The following is an 18,695-nucleotide window of genomic DNA, read 5'->3' as shown; positions in this document are numbered from 1 at the left end:
AGGGGTGGGTTTGGTAGTTTTAATAAAAATTTGAGGCAATAAGTGAAAAATGCATTTTTCCTTCCAAATCCAACTCATTTGGGATAGTGCAATGCTTAACCAAAACTCGTTACTAACTTTTTTTTTTTATTATTATTACATAGGAGCTCCAGCTACCAACGAGCTCTTCAGACCCCTAGCACATCACCAAACCTACGGAGCAGCATCCTCCACCCCCAAGTCACGCTGATCAGGGTAAAGTCCGAAATGTGGACATGGCTTCTGTACATTAGTTGGACGTTCGACCAACCTGACCCCTGGGACACATCTCCATTACCATCCACGGTCCCTGCTGGCTCACAGAGCGAATTCTCACCATCTACGGTCCCCGCTGGTTCACAGAGTAAACTCTCACCATCCACAAGTACCGTTAGCTCCATGAGTGTATCTATTTAGAATTGAACCCTCGATGCTCCTTCTTACTTGTTGATGCCTTTCCACCGTGCCATGCCTATAGGTGCAAACTCATTACTAACTTGTTATATGTATAGGTGTATGTGTATATAAATATAATATTTTCATTTAATTATTGAAAACTTCTAAGATTTTATAAATTTCTTTAAGCTCAGTTTTCTAATTAAAGCATTAATTTTCCATTTTAGCAACATATGTTGGATGTAATATTATAATATTGCATTTTGTATAAATTATTAATTAAAAACTCATAAGATGCTTTTTTTTCATGCAATTAATTATACATAATTTTATCTTAATTCAATATTTAATATATGCATAGTTTAATAAAGAAAAATCATTAACACTTCAAATTAATTATTACTGAATACATTTAAAAAAAAAAGACTTCCACTAATTCAAAACTTAAGTTTAAGAATAGAAATTTCTTTATTTGTTTGATATTTTTTTATGAGTTCTTTTGAAATATTAATAAATATTATTCATGTATTTAGATGATCAAATAATTTTTTTTGTATAAATTATTATTTAAAACTCATAAGATGCTTTTTTTTTTTCCAGTTAATTAATTAAACTCATAACTTTTATGAGTTCGTTTTGAAATATTAATAAACTCATAAGATGCTTTCTTTTTTTTACTTTAAATTGTTTTTGTGAGAGAGACCTTGACTAGTCAAATCCTTATTCTAGGAAATTTGGTTAAAATTTCTGAACCAAGATGTGGCGGCTGACGACAAAGTTACGAAGTCTAGAGACATCATGATGGGTCTCAGGAAGAGTTATCTTTTCTGTTTAACAGCCTATTCATTCTAGAAAATAACTCAGCCGGAGGTAGGACCCATTACTTTAAATGCTAACACATAATGCTATTTTGTTTCATTTGGAATTCATGTAAATTCTATTACTTTGAACTCTAGCATGGCATGCTTAAGCCAATGCACACAATGATGTATTAATTCGTATGTAATGGTAACTTGGATTTTTTCTTTTGGCATAATTTTATAGTTTATATGCATTTATTATGCTTTGCTAATATTTTTTAAAATTATACTTCATAATTTGATATTGCTATTTATTTTTTATTTCTTTTGAGTCCTATATGCCGTTAGGGTGAATTTGATCCATTTTCTGCCCTAATTTGCACTTTTGAAAAGCAAAGGATGGGTTTGACATACTTTGTAATGGGTTTTTTCAAAATTTAAAAATCAATTTTAACTCTCTCCGGGAGTTTTTATGAGTTACAAATTTAAAACTTTTAAAAGTTAATAGCTAACTTTTTTCTTCAACAAAATTATTTTATTCCATTATTGTCCTTAATTTTTTCAAATATTACAAAATTATCACAGCATTAGTTTATAACAAAAACCACCCCCTATTGGTCGTGTTATAATTTGAGAGACCTTAAATTGCATGATAATTTATAGGGGGGTAATTTATGAATTTTAGATATTAAATTATAATTTGTGGTTTATGAATGTCGGCATATACAACTTTTAGTAGTTATTTGATTCTTTAACTAAAATATCATTAAATTATCGTATAATATTTTTCAATAAATTAATTTTTTTACATCTGCAATTGTTAATTTATACTTCTAGTTAATACATTTTATAGATAGTATTTTTATTATTAATAATATGTTATAATAAATAATAAAATAATTTATAAATGTGAGTTTATTGTGATTATTGAAAATTAAAAGTGCAATATTATTTTAAAATATTATGAATTAATTTTTGAACATAAAAATATTTTCTTTTGCATCTTTTGTTCTACATTAAATTCTGAAAAACAATCCTTTATTTTTTGAGATTGCAATTTTCAGTTTTTCATTTTTAAAAAAAAATGTTATTGTGATATGAAAATTTTAATTAGTAATTCAAAACATTTGGCATCATTAAAATGCTTCCAAATCAGTGTGCCTTGTCTCCTGTGGAAGCATTTCCAAATCCCCAAAAACTAAGTAAAAAAATCTAAATAAATTGTTAAAATTTTAATTTTAATACCTAAAAATATGATTAAATCAAAAAATAATAAAATAATAATGATTATTAATTTATGTTAATATCATTCCCTGTTAATTAAATTGATAGTTTTAATTAATATTTCCTGATTGACATAATTCAACATTGAGTTATAATTAACCTTAATGCATCATTAATATCACCCCCTTTTAATTAAATTAATAGTTTCATTTTATCTACTAACTAATAACAATATATTGCAGTATTTTTTTCTATTAGTTGAAATAAATATGCACTTAATTTTACTACCTTTACTAATTTCTGTTAATAATTATTATTAACTAAATTAACATTTTTAACTAATATTTTGTAAATAACATAATTCATTATTATTAACTATTTAGTCATTAATAATAATCTATTATAATGAATAATAAAATAGTATATGGCTATTACTTTATGTTATTATTATCCCTTAATAATTTAATTAATTTTTTTATTCAACATAATTCATCATTATTTTCTTCTAATTAACAATAAAAGATCATAATGCATAATAAAATAACATATGATTCTTATTAATTTTAATTTCCACATATATATATATATATATTAAAAATTTTAATTTTCTAAATTATAATAATTGATTAGAAGATTCGGTTCAATTAAATTAAGGAGAATATGAATTCTAATTAGTGGAAGTGCGATATTATTTTTTAATTATCATGACTTTCTAAAAATTATTCTTTGAACATAAAAATATCAATTTATAGTTATTATTAATTTGCATTAGTAATAATATATCTAACAACTTAATTATAACATATATCTAAATAACATATTTATCTTTATTAATTATTTCATTATTAATTTACTATAATATATAATAAAATAATACAACTAAGTGTTTTAATGAGAGTAATTATATTATGTCCACTCTACTAAGTGCAGGTACTTTTTTTGCATGCTTCTACTTGCCTACCTATATATATTAGATCACCTATTCTAAATTATCTGTTTAAAAAAAAATTAACTTCTAAAAATTCTATAGCCGTAATTTGTATAAATTCTTTAATCCTATATTTGAATAATCTTTGAATTTGGCTTTGTATTTAGATTTTAATAAAATATAATATAAAAGTGTTTTGAAATTTATTTAAATTCAAAGTCCAAAACTCATGCACCCAAACACAGTATAAAAGTTTTAAAATATTATTATTTTTTAAAAAATCGTTCACCAAACATTATTTTTAAATTTCTTATAAAAAATTTTCATAGAGCAAAGGACCAAACTGCCCTTGAAGAACAGGGACAAAGCCAAGATAAAAAGATGAAATACAATTTTTTTTAAAACAAAAAAAAAAAAAAGAAGGAAAAACCAGAAGGCCCCATGACAGCAAGGCTGTGAAAACATATTCAGCAATGCATTAAATGAAAGCCCATCAGCACAGGCACCAAAATTAAGGACAAACTCAGTTTATGTCTTTGCTTTCACTCCATCTCACATACAGCACGTACCAATCTGCATGTGGGTGAAAATTTGAAGGTCTTCAGAAATAAATTTATATAATTATCTGTGGTGGGCTGAAAGTGCAACAACCAAAATAGCAACCATGGCCATCCATTTGAAGAAAGGACGGTTGTGGGCAGCATCGAATTCAATGCAAAATTAAAGATCGACTTCGAAAGGTGGGCAGAGTGGCCTGGCCACCACTGCATTTATCTGACCGACACAAAAAATGAATGCATGTTTGTGCAGTTCAAACAGATAAGAAAATATATGAATTTCATGGCATTCCTCCCACCACACCCAAGCAGCCTACCTCCCCTCGTCAAGAAGAAGAAAACGGGATGGTTCAGATTCGTTTGAAGATTTTGCCTTTTGCTCTTGAAAGATAGGAGGCAACGGAAAGCTTCGATCGAGTATGAATCCATTAAGCTTTGGCTGAATTGCTGGGCTGAATGGGCAGCTGTGGTAGGAGGTGGACTCATGCCTAGTTCTGCAGAAAGGGGTCATGGAGTCCTTAAAAATTTCTTCATAATCTACCAAGTGGAGACTCGAGAGCATGGTCGTCAACAAACCAGAGTCCAAAATCCTGGAACCGCTTAATCTTCTTCTCAAAACCGGTGATATAATTGTTATGGATGATGACGTGCAATCCCTTGGTTTCACCAACCCATGTCTTATTCTTGAAGTATAAGCCTCCCGTTGGGAATGCTGCCTGGGGTAAAAGGTAGAGATCCACCTGCACCCAAGCCATCAAATATTGCAATTCAATGGAAGATATGTCTATGCAATTGCAGACATTAAATCAAGTCATTTACTCACAGCAGACACAATCTATGAGAAGGAGGGGGAGAGTTAAACATATCAAATAAAGCATCTTCCCTCATTCATTCCAGCTGTTCTAGCTGAGGAAGGAAAAAATTAAATACTTTATAGCATGTTTCTTGGCTAGAATGTTTACACCATAGATGACTAGTTTTTCACCATTTCCATTAAGATAGACATAAACTGATAAACATAAACACCACGAACGTGACCGTGACTGCTGCTTCTAATCTTTCTGAGGTGGGCATCAGAACCCTAAGTCATAAGCCTCCTCCATGTTGAAAAATAAAAATAAATTAGCTGAAACTAAAAAGATGAGAGAAGAATTGTTTGGGTTTATAAGATGCAATCCAAGGAAGACAAGAAAGAGGATAAATGCAGCAAACAATAGTGGGCTTACAGTCTAAAAGAAAATTGCAAAAAAGGTAAAAAAACATGAGAAACAAAATTTCAAATCTACCAAGATAATCTTTGACAGAAATTAGAAATTGGAAATTTATTATAAAAAATCTAACCACCTCACATACCTTAAGTATTATACTATTTAAAATAACAAAAAAATTGTTTAAGTGCAGTGTGATGCAAACCGAACTCATTTTAAGGCATACAAGCCACAAATGCAGTCCACATGAAGCCTTAATTTTTTAAGGGATATCAGCATTTCAATAAAAGGGAACAATAGAGAAGGAAATGCACTAGGAATATGAAATTTGCTAGCTCCCTCCGACCCTTCTTCACTTTGCACTTACCCCCAACAAATCGCACTTCCGTTTCTCCAACATCACACATTTCTAAATCCAATTTATCAAATATCTCTTGGGCTTTTAAATCCTTCCTAGGAATCGCCTCCACTAGCATAGGTAAAATTCCATCAATGCATTCCATTTTATTACCCAATCCATTGTTTTCAAAAATAGAAACCCCCTCCACTCCTTCCAGCGGGGCTGGATGAGCATATGATGGATCCTCAAAATCACCACAGGAATCAGAAACATAATCATATTGTTCTCGAATCTCATCCAACAGCAAACCCCTATCACACTCAAAACTCACTTATGCCATCATTATCATTATCTGAAAAATCTCCCCATTTCTTAACCTCCTTTCCTTTGCAAACCCCTTCACTTCCTATATCCGACCTCTTACCTAGTGCATCTTCCACAATACTCAACTCCTCCAGCAGAATCTCTCCTTATACTCTTCGAACTTATCTCACTGGGTTGCTCTCTCTTCGCTTCATATAATTTCTTCATTTCTGCACCCATCAGAGAGTGCAAATCTTAAAGCCCTTAGATTTTTCAGAATTAAAACCTCAGATTTTGTACCCAGTCCATCTTCTATTTTTTATTTCTCCTGACTATACCAGCCTCTAACCCCTCTGTGAAACCCAAATCAACCACCGATCTGATGCTTCTGTTATTATTGTTAATTTCTTCCCAGCCTGTTCTTGAACCATGCTAAAAGTCTTCCTGATGACACACTCTGCTGAATCCCTTTCGTTTGCCTTGAAGAACTGAAAAGGGAGTTTGAATTTCATTTACTGGCTGTACATCCACCTTCCCCCTTATCTTACTTCTGCGATTGGCCAGGGAAATGAACCAGATCGACAATAGGATCAGGCATGGGAGGGGCCTGGATGTCCATAACCTTAGCAAGACCTGACTGAGTATTCCCTTGTTGGGGGGACCCCTCTTTAGAAACCAAAGAGAGACCCATAGCTTTATTATTTAAACATTGGGCCTGTTATTACATGGCCTAAATTTGCTAAAACAGAAGCCCCACTGCAGCAACAACTGGAGACTTGTGCACTACCTCCTCATGGATATTCTCCTCCAGACGAGCAGCTAGAGTCGTCGCTCCAAATTCCTTCTGCGATTGGCCGGGGAAATGAACTAGATCAATGATAGGATCAGGCATGGGAGGGGTCTGGATGTCCATAACCTTGCAATGGGTCTCCTTAGAGGCAAGACCCAACTAAGTATTCCCTTGTTGTGGGGATCCCTCTTTAGAAACCAAAGAGAGGCCCATAGCTTTATTATTTAAACATTGGGCCTGTTGTTACATGGCCTAAATTTGCTAAAAAAGAAGCCCCACTGCAGCAACATCCGGGGACTTGCGTACTACCTCCTCATGGATATTCTCCTCCAGACGAGCAGCTAGAGTCGTCGCTCCAAATTCCTTCTGCTATTGGCCAGGAAAATGGACCAGATTGAAGATAGGATCAGGCATGGGAGGGGCTGGGATGTCCATAACCTTGCAATGGACCTCCTTAGAGGCAAGACCCAACTGAGAATTCCCTTGTTGGGGGGAATCCCTCTTTAGAAACCAAAGAAAGGCCCATAGCTTTATTATTTAAACATTGGGCCTGTTATTACATGGCCCAAATTTGCTAAAAAAGAAGCCCCACTGCAGCAACAACTGGAGACCAGAGCACTACCTCCTCATGGATATTCTCCTCCAGATGAGCAGCTAGAGTCGTCGCTCCAAATTCCTTCAAATGCAAATTTCCCCTCAAAAGAAAACATAAGTTCTATGATTTTGTACTGCTCAATAAGCATGATTTGTTACAGACAAGAAGGCCCCATATGTCTCTCAGTCTTAACATGTGCTTGATGTGCCTCCAATGAATCAAACACTCATCTTTTCCTCCACTATTAAGTGGCATCCCATCTTTAGAGTGCTTTATTCTCCTTTGGTGAAGCTTGGGTGGCACCTTGGAACATGGGAGATCTCTGGCTCATTCAGCATTAGAGCTTTGGCTCAAGTAGAAAGGGCCATGCCTTACGGAGTGTGCGGTCTATGCTATCCTTTGAACTCTTTGGATTGAGAGGAATGCGAGAATATTCAAGGGTTGTACAACTCCTCGTTTCTATGGGATATTGTGCTGTTCTTAGCTTCCAATGGGGCTCATTTGTTTGGATTCTTCTGAGGTTTATGCTCGAACTTCAAAGGGTTGGAAGGCAGCTCTTTTGCAATTTTTTTGGTTGTTACTATTTTTCATTCGAGGAAGCCTTGTCCTTTTTATGGTACTCTGTTTCCATCATCAATAAAATCTCTCTCTTATCCCCAAAGAAAGAGTGGTCCTCTTATCCCAGTTTCTATGGGATAGAGTGGTGTTCTTAGCTTCCAATTGGGCTCAATTGTTTGGATTCTTCTAAGGTTTATGCCTGACCTTCAAAGGGCTTGGAAAGCAGCTCTTTTGCAATCTTTTTTGGTTGTTACTCCTTTTTATTTGAGTACGCCTCGTCCTCTTTTATTGTACCTTGTTTTGGTCATCAATAAAATCTCTCTCATCCCCAAAGAAAAAAACTCCTGCCGATAACCCCACTCAAATAAAAATCATGAAATATCTTCAACAAATCAACCCCCATCACATCACAACAATTCTTAAATAAAAAGTCTCCATCCCAAACAAAGCAGCCCTCTTTCTCCTCAAAAGGCCTTCCCAACCAAAAACAACTGGTTGTTAGAAGCTGGACTCCACCCTAAACCCTTAATCATGAGCCTCAAGCAATCTCCCTTGGAATAAATATTTTAAAACAAATTCGTAACATCCTCCACAACCAATCAAGCATCTCTAACAACCTCTCCCACCACACCCTCCTGCACCACTTGTAGAGTCCTCTTGAATCAAACTGTGTCTTGTCTTTCCATTATTTTACAATCATTAGCCCTTACCCACTTGAATGTAGTATTTTGCCTCCAAGTCCTAACCTCTATAAAAATCAAATCATCCAATTCATTCTTGAGAGCAACACGCCTCAAAACCTTGGCCTCCAATAACATCCCCAATTTCTCTTTTCGACATCAATGTCACACAAAATATTAGCCTTCTAACTCCATCATCACCAAAAACCTCTAAATTCCACTATTTCTAAACCTATTCAACATGCTTAAACTTCTTCAAAACCTAACACCCTCCACCCCTCACTGAACGCTCACTCCTCATGCACCTAACCAAAGAATGAAAACAGTGACTATCTAACCACTTCTTCTCAAACTGACATTGGTCAGAACAACACTTGACCTTATTGTACTAGCAAAATAGGGGAATGATAAAAAAAATTGGTCTAGGTAGCACCTCTCGAGAAAGATTAGAAAATTCATCCACCCAATCTCCACAAGACTGACCTATCCAAACAGCTAGCCACTGACCACTCTCCTTCTACTGATGAAGAAATAAGGTATTCTCCAAAGGTAGATTCCTCGAATGACAAAACCTAACAAGCCTGTCAAAATTCCACATACCAGAAGCAAACCTAGAGCCCCTTTTCTTCTGAGAAGGGAGTTCAACTGCAGTAAAGTCACCCTATACAGCAGGCCAACCAACAAATCTTTGTAAGATCTGCACATACTCCCTAGCTCATCATCCATCTATTCTAGCAGGTTATACCGAGAAGAAAACTTCCCTGAATCAGAAAACACACAATCCTTCCTCAGTGCTGTCTTTTCCTTCCGAAGTCCTCAAAGCATTAAATAACTGTGAAAACCATCTTACATGAATATCAGAAACTAAATTACTGGTATTATGAGTCCAAAAATCAGGACCAATTCCTCCCAACGCTTTGGGTGTATAAAAACCATGATAATGGTTAACATCAACTTCATTTCCAAGTTGCCCTTTGTTTATGGCCATTATTTTCACACCATGCATTCCTTCAGTAAATCTCGTTGCCCCAAGGATCCTTCTGCCTCTGCAATTGTTGACACAGCCACATCATAAGCCACCCCATTCAGTTCTTGCTTTGTCAATTCCAGCCTCCTGGTCAATCTTTATTCCTTCAGTCTGGCTCAAGTCAATGACTGAGAATGATAATAATGGGCTTCCCTCAAGGCTTATTACCCACCTTTTTTCTTACCCACATATGATTAGGTATAAGCTCTGTTAGCCCATTTGGCCCAAAGTTTGCAGCAAACCTGGAGTCAGAAGTTTTAAGATGACTCAATTTAAAATTCAAACAATTATGATGCCAGAATACAGTCTGATCTTTCCTTCATTTAAAGGCTAATTACCTTTCTGATTTGTCAGCATATATGCTATTCTGCACCACTGATTGGCCAGAAAAGCTGCATGAATCTGCTGGAGTATTGTTGGGAAGATCAGCAAAGAAAGGCTTTTGATTTCCACTCGATAATCTCTTGAAGACACCGATGCTCCCTTCATCCTCCCCACACCCCCAAGTGGCATAATCACCTATTCTAGAAATATTGGTCAACCCACAATCACAGCAGCACAGAGGCTTTCAGTTCTTTTCTCTTCCCACCGCTACCTCCTTCAAGGCCTAAAAGAAGCCCACCAACCTAAAGCTTCTCTCCCTTCTGTCATGTGATTGATTGGCTTCCTCCTGTCTCCCTGAATCTTTCCACACACAGAAATTGACTCTTTTGTTCGCTAACGGCCTCAAAAGAGAATTTTCACTCTGCCCTCAAGGATTTCACCAGTATAATTCACTACCCCACAAGATCCAGACCAGTTTTTTTTTTTTTCCAAATATAAAAGGGCCAGAGTTTCTTTTGATTACTAGCCATGCGAACTCATTGCCTGTCATCAAAAAGGTTGTTTGCCTTCAAGCTAACTCTGAAATGCAAAACTAAGCATTTTCGAATCAATTAATTGAAAACATTTCTAACTTCTTTGAAAAACTTATTAAATCCCATATTACGGCAATCACAGCTCACCAAAGCCATTGCACCAATAAACCATGCTCTTATACACGGCCATCAGTTTCGTCTGGAATTTCATTCTTCATGCACTTGTTTAAATGAAAACGTTAATGAAAAAATGAAATATAATTAACAAATTATTAAAATACAATTTATCTTGCTTGTGTACTACATCATGCTCCACTCCACAAGTTAGAAAGGATTCAACCTTGAGGAGACCAATGTAAAAGCCATTAGAGGTACGGCTGACAGGTTGATTGGGAATGGTGATTGAAGTCAACTGACAGGTTGATTGAAGTCAACTGATTGGGGATCTGCCTCCAATTTCAATGCATCCACAATTTCCTTGACCCTTGAATTTCCATATAAATTCTTGCACCACTTCTGCATGGACTACCTCATACCTCCCCTTTTTGTAGGCTCAAAGGGGAGCCCCTTTCTTCCAGTTATCACTCTCTCGATTAATACCAACCAGGATTAAGAATCGATACAAGAATGCAAAGCTAGAGTGAATATAACCATCATTTTTTTTTTCTTGGGCTGTTTCTGTTTTGTTTTGTTTTTTTGTTTAATCATGTTTAAATCTGATATCTGGCTGGTATGGTATGATATTGTCTGGTCCAGTTTGACTAAACTGATCTGGTTTGGTTTGATTGAACTGGTTCGGTCCAAGTGAAATGATCTGGATCGCTTAAACTCTCCTTGGATCAAAACCATATGAGACCTAGAGTTTTCTTCGTCACACCACTGACCTGATACTTATGGCAATGACAAAGGTTCATTGGTGATGGTGGGGCTTGACAGCAATGCTCTTGTGAAGATTTGTGAATGACTTCTAAATTCGTGCCATCAGCGAAGGCTCACATAATGTGTTGAATGACAGTAAGGGACAAAAGCAGAAGCAAGACTAGGAAGAACACAATGATGGAGGTGACGAAGGGCTTTAATCCAACGAAGGTCGGATAGGCCCATGCAAAGATGAGACTCCATTGACAGATCCTGGCAACAGACTGGATGAGGGCTTACACTGCTCTGTTGGCAAAGGGGCAGTGTCTTCAGAGATGGCATGACTCAATAGTGACAAGGATACTCCAGAGAACCTTGCAACGATAACAATGGTCCAGGAAGAACTTCTCTTTGCTCAGATGCTTCAACAGATTTGATTTAGGTTGGTATTGACTCAAGTCAGATCTGGTGTGGGTTGTGTGGCACCTTTTTTTTTTTTTTTTGAATCCTGCGATTGTGATGGATCAAGCAGAGAAAAGAGCAATGCTGGAGATATCACAAGGCAATTTATGTTGAAATTTTAAACCCTACGAGTTTAAGTGAAAACACAAACAAACCTGTCAACCACTAGCAATCCTGGTGATTTGAGTTGAATTGCAAACCTTGTCAAAAACACAGGTGTACAGGATCAAAGTCTTCTCTGCTACCACGTGACGAAGAACCAATGTTCAACAACTTTAATTCTCAATTCAACTATGAATAAAACTCATACACAGGAGGCCTTTTATAGGCTCACAATGCTTGGAAGAAAAGGAAATTATATTTAGAAATCTTAATGCTAGTTTCTTAATTAGAACTAACCTAGAATCTTAAGAATATTACTAAATAAATTATAATAAATAAAGAATGCAAAAATAAAAATAAAAACTAAAAAATTCAATTTATTTTTCTTGTGTACTGCATCAGTATTCAACTCTGATAGGATATTTGATAAAAGATTTTACTTCCAAGTCCCACTAGTAACTTGATATCTCATGTTGGGAAAAAAGAGAAAAAAACTGACAAACAAAATTTCCAGGGCATGCATAAATAACATCTCCTCTAGCACTGGCATCAAACAAATTTTTCAGAAGCACATACTATGAATTACCGAATGCTAGAGGGAATCAGATTCTGAAGGGAAATCACCATAAACATTTTCCCACTAAAGAAATGTTTTTGGACACCAATCAACCAGACCCAAGCCTCCTGCCCTCAAATGCTTCCAAACCACTTCCTAGCTCACCAGATGATCTCCTATACTATCCCTCACCCAAACCACAAAAAAGGAAAAAAAAAATTAGTCCATTAACTTCTCTAACCTACAAGCCACTTTCACAAGAATCCTAAACAAAGACAAATAACATGAGATAAAAGAAAGACAGGTCTGAATCAATGCAATTTGACCCCTAATGTTTAGAAATCCCTCTCCGCCCATTCAATCTCCTAGACACTTTCTCAATCACTGGGTCTCAAAGAGAAATAATGATAGGATTATATCTCAAAGGAATGCCTAAATAAGCAAGAGACCAACTTAAAACATCATACTTTGCAACCATAACATAATGAGAAAGATCCCGCAAATCCATAAAATACTTGCAATTCCACTTTTAGACAAATTTATCTTCAAGCCAAGTTCCCACACCAAATCATTTTCAAAGATTCTTTGAATACTTTCAAGAGATCATCTTTCAAAACATCCAAGATATAGTATAACCATTAAGCCTAAAGGGATTTTCTCTCTCCATCTTAAACACAACCCTCCTAACTTCATTTCCTTGAAATACTCCATAAATGAGTATAGAGAGCAATGAGTACACATTATAACATCAAGGGCCAAGAAAGAATTTGCTTTTCAATCATAAAAATCAAGACGGCTAAGGTCCTGTTTAGTTGGGGAGAACAATTTTTATTACCATTTCTAGCTCTCTAAAGAATTACAAAAATTCCACCTTGTTTTACAGTTTTCCGAGATTTAATTGGAAAACATAGAAAAGATGTTGTCCAACTTTATTAAACAAATTTTGGAAAACTGGAAAACAAAGTGGCATTTCTGTAATTATTTTGAAATTTGGACATGGAAAATGATAACTGTTTTCCACAATTGAACAAACCCTGTACTTTTCTAAGCCCCACTATAAAGGCCAAGGGGTTATAGGACACACTTGAAATGAAAAACAAGGAGGAACACAAAACACACCTGTCCAGCTGTTTTGTTTAATGCCCAATTAAAGGCAGGCTGATCATTTGCCTTTTTTGCTTTTGACCATGGCTGAGCATGGAGTTCCTCAATCCATTTCTTCATAACCAGTTTTGCTCCACTGGATGGGCGTAGGAAAATCATGCAGCTGCAAATATAGGTGCGTCCCTTCTTTCCTGGAGGAGGCAAATCATGAGAATGGTTCATAGGTTTCACCTGGTCAAAACAAAGAGAGATTATGGATAAGTACAATGACCAAAAGGGTAATAGCTCCAGCGGTGACAGATAAAAAAAGGACATTCAAGGTTGGTCTAGCCAAAAAAAAGAGTCTACAGATGTTGTGTCCACTAAAACCATCTGAGATTGAAGTCTGATGTGGTGCAGAACAAATCCTTTTACAATAATTAACTGTTCTAAGCACCAAAACACAACCTACTGGGAGCAATTTCCTGTTTATAAAGTATCTGATCATCAAGGCAGACTTATAAAATCTACAAGATATGGTACAGTTTGCGTCTGGAGGGATTCCTGAAGACCATAACAGAACGAGGTCCAGGACTTCAGTGCAGCAATTAGCACGGATTGCAAGGGGATTAGGTTGTGCATGAGGTAATATTCTGATGCTTCAGCCAAATAAAATGGTTGACTTTGTATAATACCAAGTTCCCAACATTTTTACAATTATTATTTTTCTTTTCTGCATTTAACTCTGGAAACATGAGGCATGCACAATAAGAGCACTTCCACTGCAAAGAATAAAAATACTCTCAAGTATCAGACAGGTTAAAGAAGGAAACTTCCTGCATACCCATATTATTGCTCATTGAGCCTATATTGGATATATTGTTTTGGACAGCAGAGCCCCGTACAAACAAACACTGTCTTCCATAAATGGCATAAAAATGCATATTTTCACACTGTAGACACAACATACTAAAAGCAGAAAGCAGAGTTTAGAGCATACTGCAGCCATGTCATCAGTGAAGTACACGTCATGGCGCCCTTTCAAATAGGGAAATGGATCTGCCAACCAGACCATATCAACATCATTATACATAACATTATATCCAAGTTCCAAAATCTGCAGTAGGTGGCGAGGCCTTCGAGATGTAAAATTGAAGAATCCCTATAAAATAAGACCAATAAGAACATTTCCAAGAAATGAGTTGTCAAATAATCAAATAAAGCAAGAATAGACATGAGAGGTGCTCATATAAACCATATTTCACTATTGATACAGGGGAAAAAATTATTCCACGAGACTTAAAAACGGAAAAAGTGAAAACGAGCAAACGCCATCTGAAAGCCTAGAGAATGTCATATTTGCATTATTTATCATCAAAATCAAGCTGAAAATGTATATCTAAGTTCTCATCACTATGTAAAAATGCATGTAATCAGGTTTCAAAATAATGTCCAAGGGTAAAATAATTTAGCTTGTATTCAAAGTGAAAAGAAATGAGTATTGAAGGGGGTCAATATAGATGTGAAATGGAACTATAGTCTTCCATGGTGTTCCATGTACTAATAAGATTTATCTCAACATCAATGGTGCAAGCTTGTGAAAGAATAATGTCTGCAAGTTGCAACAATAGGTATTTTAATAAATAACAGTCATAAAAACAGATGTGATTGCCAAAACTTCACATGATTATTGTTCTCAACAGTTTCTAACACGCATAGAACATGACATTGTTGCATAAAAAAATAAAGAATATATAACAATTAACAAAAACCATCGTTCCTATTGTCCATTCAGCCCCCTTTTTTCTATTATGCACTCACTATCCTCTGATCTCCTATTTCACATTTTTTTCCTTTTTTCTTTTCAAGTTCTTATGGAATTAAAATTCCATTTAATGAACTGTTTATTTAACACATAGCTCACTATAAATCTCTCCACTTATTAACCTAGAGCTGGATAAAATAGGCATGGACATGTAGACATAAGTGCAACACAAATTAACATTGGGATTCAACAAATTCTTAAAATGTAGGACAGAACAATAAATAAAAACATAACTATCGACAAAGATATACCATCTATGATAAATATTAGGTTTATAATTAGGTTTATGACATTTATATAACACTATATATCAAAAGAAATTCTCAATTAGTCATATTGCAAATGGAGGCACATTTATTATAAATCTAAATAGACCTAGCTATGAAAAAAAAATCCAGGACTTTCACGCAAGTTGCAATTAAAACCTAGATTTTCAATTGTTGCAATTCAAGGCCTAGACTATTATCAGCATTGCAATGTGGGGAATCCATATGATGAATGTTAAATCTGCAACGAAAATTTTGCTCATAAAATGCACATGACAAGATCACCTTCATAATCCAGGACTACTATTACATGCAAATTGCACATGAATATTGCTTCAGTTATGCGTGATAGATTAGGATTTAAAGAAATTAGGGCTTTGGTTATGGGTGCAAACAATGGCATGTCAAGGAGAAATGCAACTTGCATTCATCCGTTATTCAATTTAATTAGAAATTTAAGGCAACAAACAACTGACTACATAATACCCAGTTACTTATACAGCAAACATAAAGAACATAGATTTCTAAACTGGTTGCCATTTGAATGCTTGATTCTTCCGTTTTCAATAATTGGTCTATGGATTCCATTTAGAAGTTGTCTATGGATAATGGATTTCATAAACATAATGAAGAAGTTGAAAAATAAGCTTTAATTGGGTCATGTACACTTCGCATGTAAAATTTCTATCAAAGATTTAACATCCATTATGATGGATTCCTAACACTACAACACTAATAGTAGTTTAGGCCTTAAATTGCAATAATTGGAAGTCTGGATTTTAATTGCAACTTTCATTAAAGTATATGGTTTATTTTGTAATTAGGCTTTCTACAAACATCATTGCTATAATTAGTTTTGAGAATAGAATAAAAGGGAAGTTTAATTACAATTTGTTATTAGTTGTATCTAAACTGTGTTAAAGAAGTATACATAAGAGAAGCATCAGAACAGTGTCCAAAGTGTTGGTGTTAGTATTCGACAGAGCAACATGTTTCCAACACAGCCAATGCCCCTTCATAGAAGCCATGCTGGTTGAGAATTCTTAGGTGAAGCAGAAATCATTCAACAAACATGTTGCCAAGTACACTACATTTATTCGGAATTATTTTTTTTGCCTTCAAGTTTTCTGTTTCAGTCTCTTTTTTTTTTTTTTTTTTTTTTTAATTTTTTATAATAAATAATTAACGTGTAACTTTGTAGTCTGATGCGCGACACCAAAGAAACAATTTAAAACCAACATTATTAGAACAGTAAATTGATATACAAAAATGAACACTTACAGGTTTCAACTCCAGAACATAACACAAGAATGTAATCCTCATGATAAAGGCAACAAAATTACCTGAGAACCGAATTTGTGGGCAGTCTGAGCATCGGGCGCTGGAGGTATGAGAACAGCATGACCAGGCCACTTCTGGTTCACCTTATAAAGGGTTGCATAATCTTCTGCAATTACAAGAACCTTGTCTTGATGCTTTTGCCGCGAAATGCTGATCAGCCAGTTATTAAGAAAAGGAAGATAAGGCTGGCTCACTGCACAAACTATAACAGTTCTGTTCTTGGCGACGAACGAAACTGCCTCTGCCAGTGTGTAAGCGCGCCATTTCGAAAGGGAGGCGCCCGCGCTAGAGAAAAAACCTTCGGGCATGTCCATCCATGGGAAGAAAACGCCAAATACGACCATAAGAGACAGCAGCACCAGAAGGCCAGTTCTGCTGAAAATTGAGATGGGTCTTTGGGAATTTGTGGATAAACGCGGCGAAATGGGGTAGGGATTCGAGAGAAGCTGCAGTGACTGTCTTTGATGCAGAATTGCTGACATCATTTGGGAATGCTAAATTGAGACGGGTCTTTGAGGATTTGGAACTACAATCTCACAAGAAGTTACAGCAAAACAAATATGCAATATCTTCTTCGTCTTCTTCCTGTCCTCTTGCATCAGCCAATGAACAATCTTTGATCGAGGAGCAAACCCAAAACACCAAAGTTTATCTTGCATTGAAGAAGAGCGAATTGTGAAGTTTCTGACACTGGTAAGGTGAGATTTGAAGTGAATAGCCATGCGATGCAAGAGGACTGCCCATTATGAGAACTGCTCGCATGAATTAAAGAGGATCAGAAGTGAGCAGAGCTAAGAATATCGGATCGGGAGGCATTGGAACCAGATTGGTTTTCAGAGTTTGAAAGCGTCCGATCGGATCTGTGATAGTTAGAATGCTGAATCCCAATCCGAGCAAAGTCGCCGAATGCTGTTTCGTTATGTCGGTGATAGATGTCACGGCCTGCCGTTCTTGCGTCTGTGGTATTGAAGTAACTATGGAGGAACGGAAATAATTAAAACTATATTTTTGAAAATGTTCATTAATTATTGCGCAGTAATTTATAATTTTATTATGAGAGGAACCCTGATTATTTTTAAATTTTAAAAATATCGCTTATAATTTTATTTGTATTAGTACTTTTGATATTGTGTTTTAAATGTGTTTTAGGGTAAAATGTATAAACCTTATGTACTAAAAGTATTTTACAATCCTCTCTTAAACTAAATCAATCACCACATAACTAGCTACAAATACTTAAGTGGATTATACCATTTAATATAGTAGTCAAAAGGCTATTATAACGCCCTACGGATAGCGTGATGAAAAAATATCAGCACGTAAGAAGGAGTATCGAGAGTTCAATTCCAGGTAAATACACTCACAGAGCCAGCGTTTCTTGTGGATGGTGAAAATTTACGCTAATCCGTAAGTTTGGTGCCGCACCAGGGGGTCCTTTGTTGATGGTTGGAGTTCCTATGTAATAAAAAAAAAAAGGCTATTATAACATTTAAAATAAGACCAATTAAAACGTGCATTAAGAATTTTTTTTAAAAAAATAATTTAACAAATTACTTTATAATAAGAGAAGTCATACATTTGTTTCAAATGTCTAACAATACTTAAAATATTAGAATTAGAATATGGAGACAACACTAGAGAAGTTAAGTTTCCGAAGAGGTTAATATTACATTTTGTTCATAAAAAACTTGTGATTGAAGTAGGATGAAATAGAACTAAAAATGTAATAAAAATTAGTTAACAGTATACCAATTTAAAAAAAAAAAAATTACTAATGCTAAAATTGTGCCATTCCACTTAATATGAAACAGAAAAAGAATAAGCATTCCATATTCAGGAATAATCATTCCTTTTTTCATTCTCTATTTTACTTCATGATAATAATACATTTTTTTATGTAAATGATTAAGTTATTTTATTG

The 18,695-nt window shown here is 35.1% G+C and overlaps 1 protein-coding gene across 1 annotated transcript; it reads right to left on the bottom strand.

Moving 5' to 3' along the window:
* Positions 1-3,966: 3,966 nt before the first annotated feature.
* LOC131166465 (UDP-D-xylose:L-fucose alpha-1,3-D-xylosyltransferase MGP4) lies at positions 3,967-18,542 on the bottom strand. The gene is made up of 5 exons (XM_058125059.1): positions 18,139-18,542; positions 16,777-17,748; positions 14,343-14,504; positions 13,379-13,594; positions 3,967-4,663 (listed from the first exon to the last, which is right to left on the bottom strand). The coding sequence occupies exons 2-5, from the start codon at positions 17,257-17,259 to the stop codon at positions 4,454-4,456; spliced, it is 1,071 nt and encodes a 356-aa protein (XP_057981042.1). The 5' UTR covers positions 17,260-17,748; positions 18,139-18,542; the 3' UTR covers positions 3,967-4,453.
* Positions 18,543-18,695: the final 153 nt, after the last annotated feature.

The sequence above is a fragment of the Malania oleifera genome, chromosome 10, assembly GCF_029873635.1.
Source record: "Malania oleifera isolate guangnan ecotype guangnan chromosome 10, ASM2987363v1, whole genome shotgun sequence".
NCBI classification, from domain to species: Eukaryota; Viridiplantae; Streptophyta; class Magnoliopsida; order Santalales; family Ximeniaceae; genus Malania; species Malania oleifera.
This window is presented reverse-complemented; position numbering and strand designations above follow the sequence as displayed.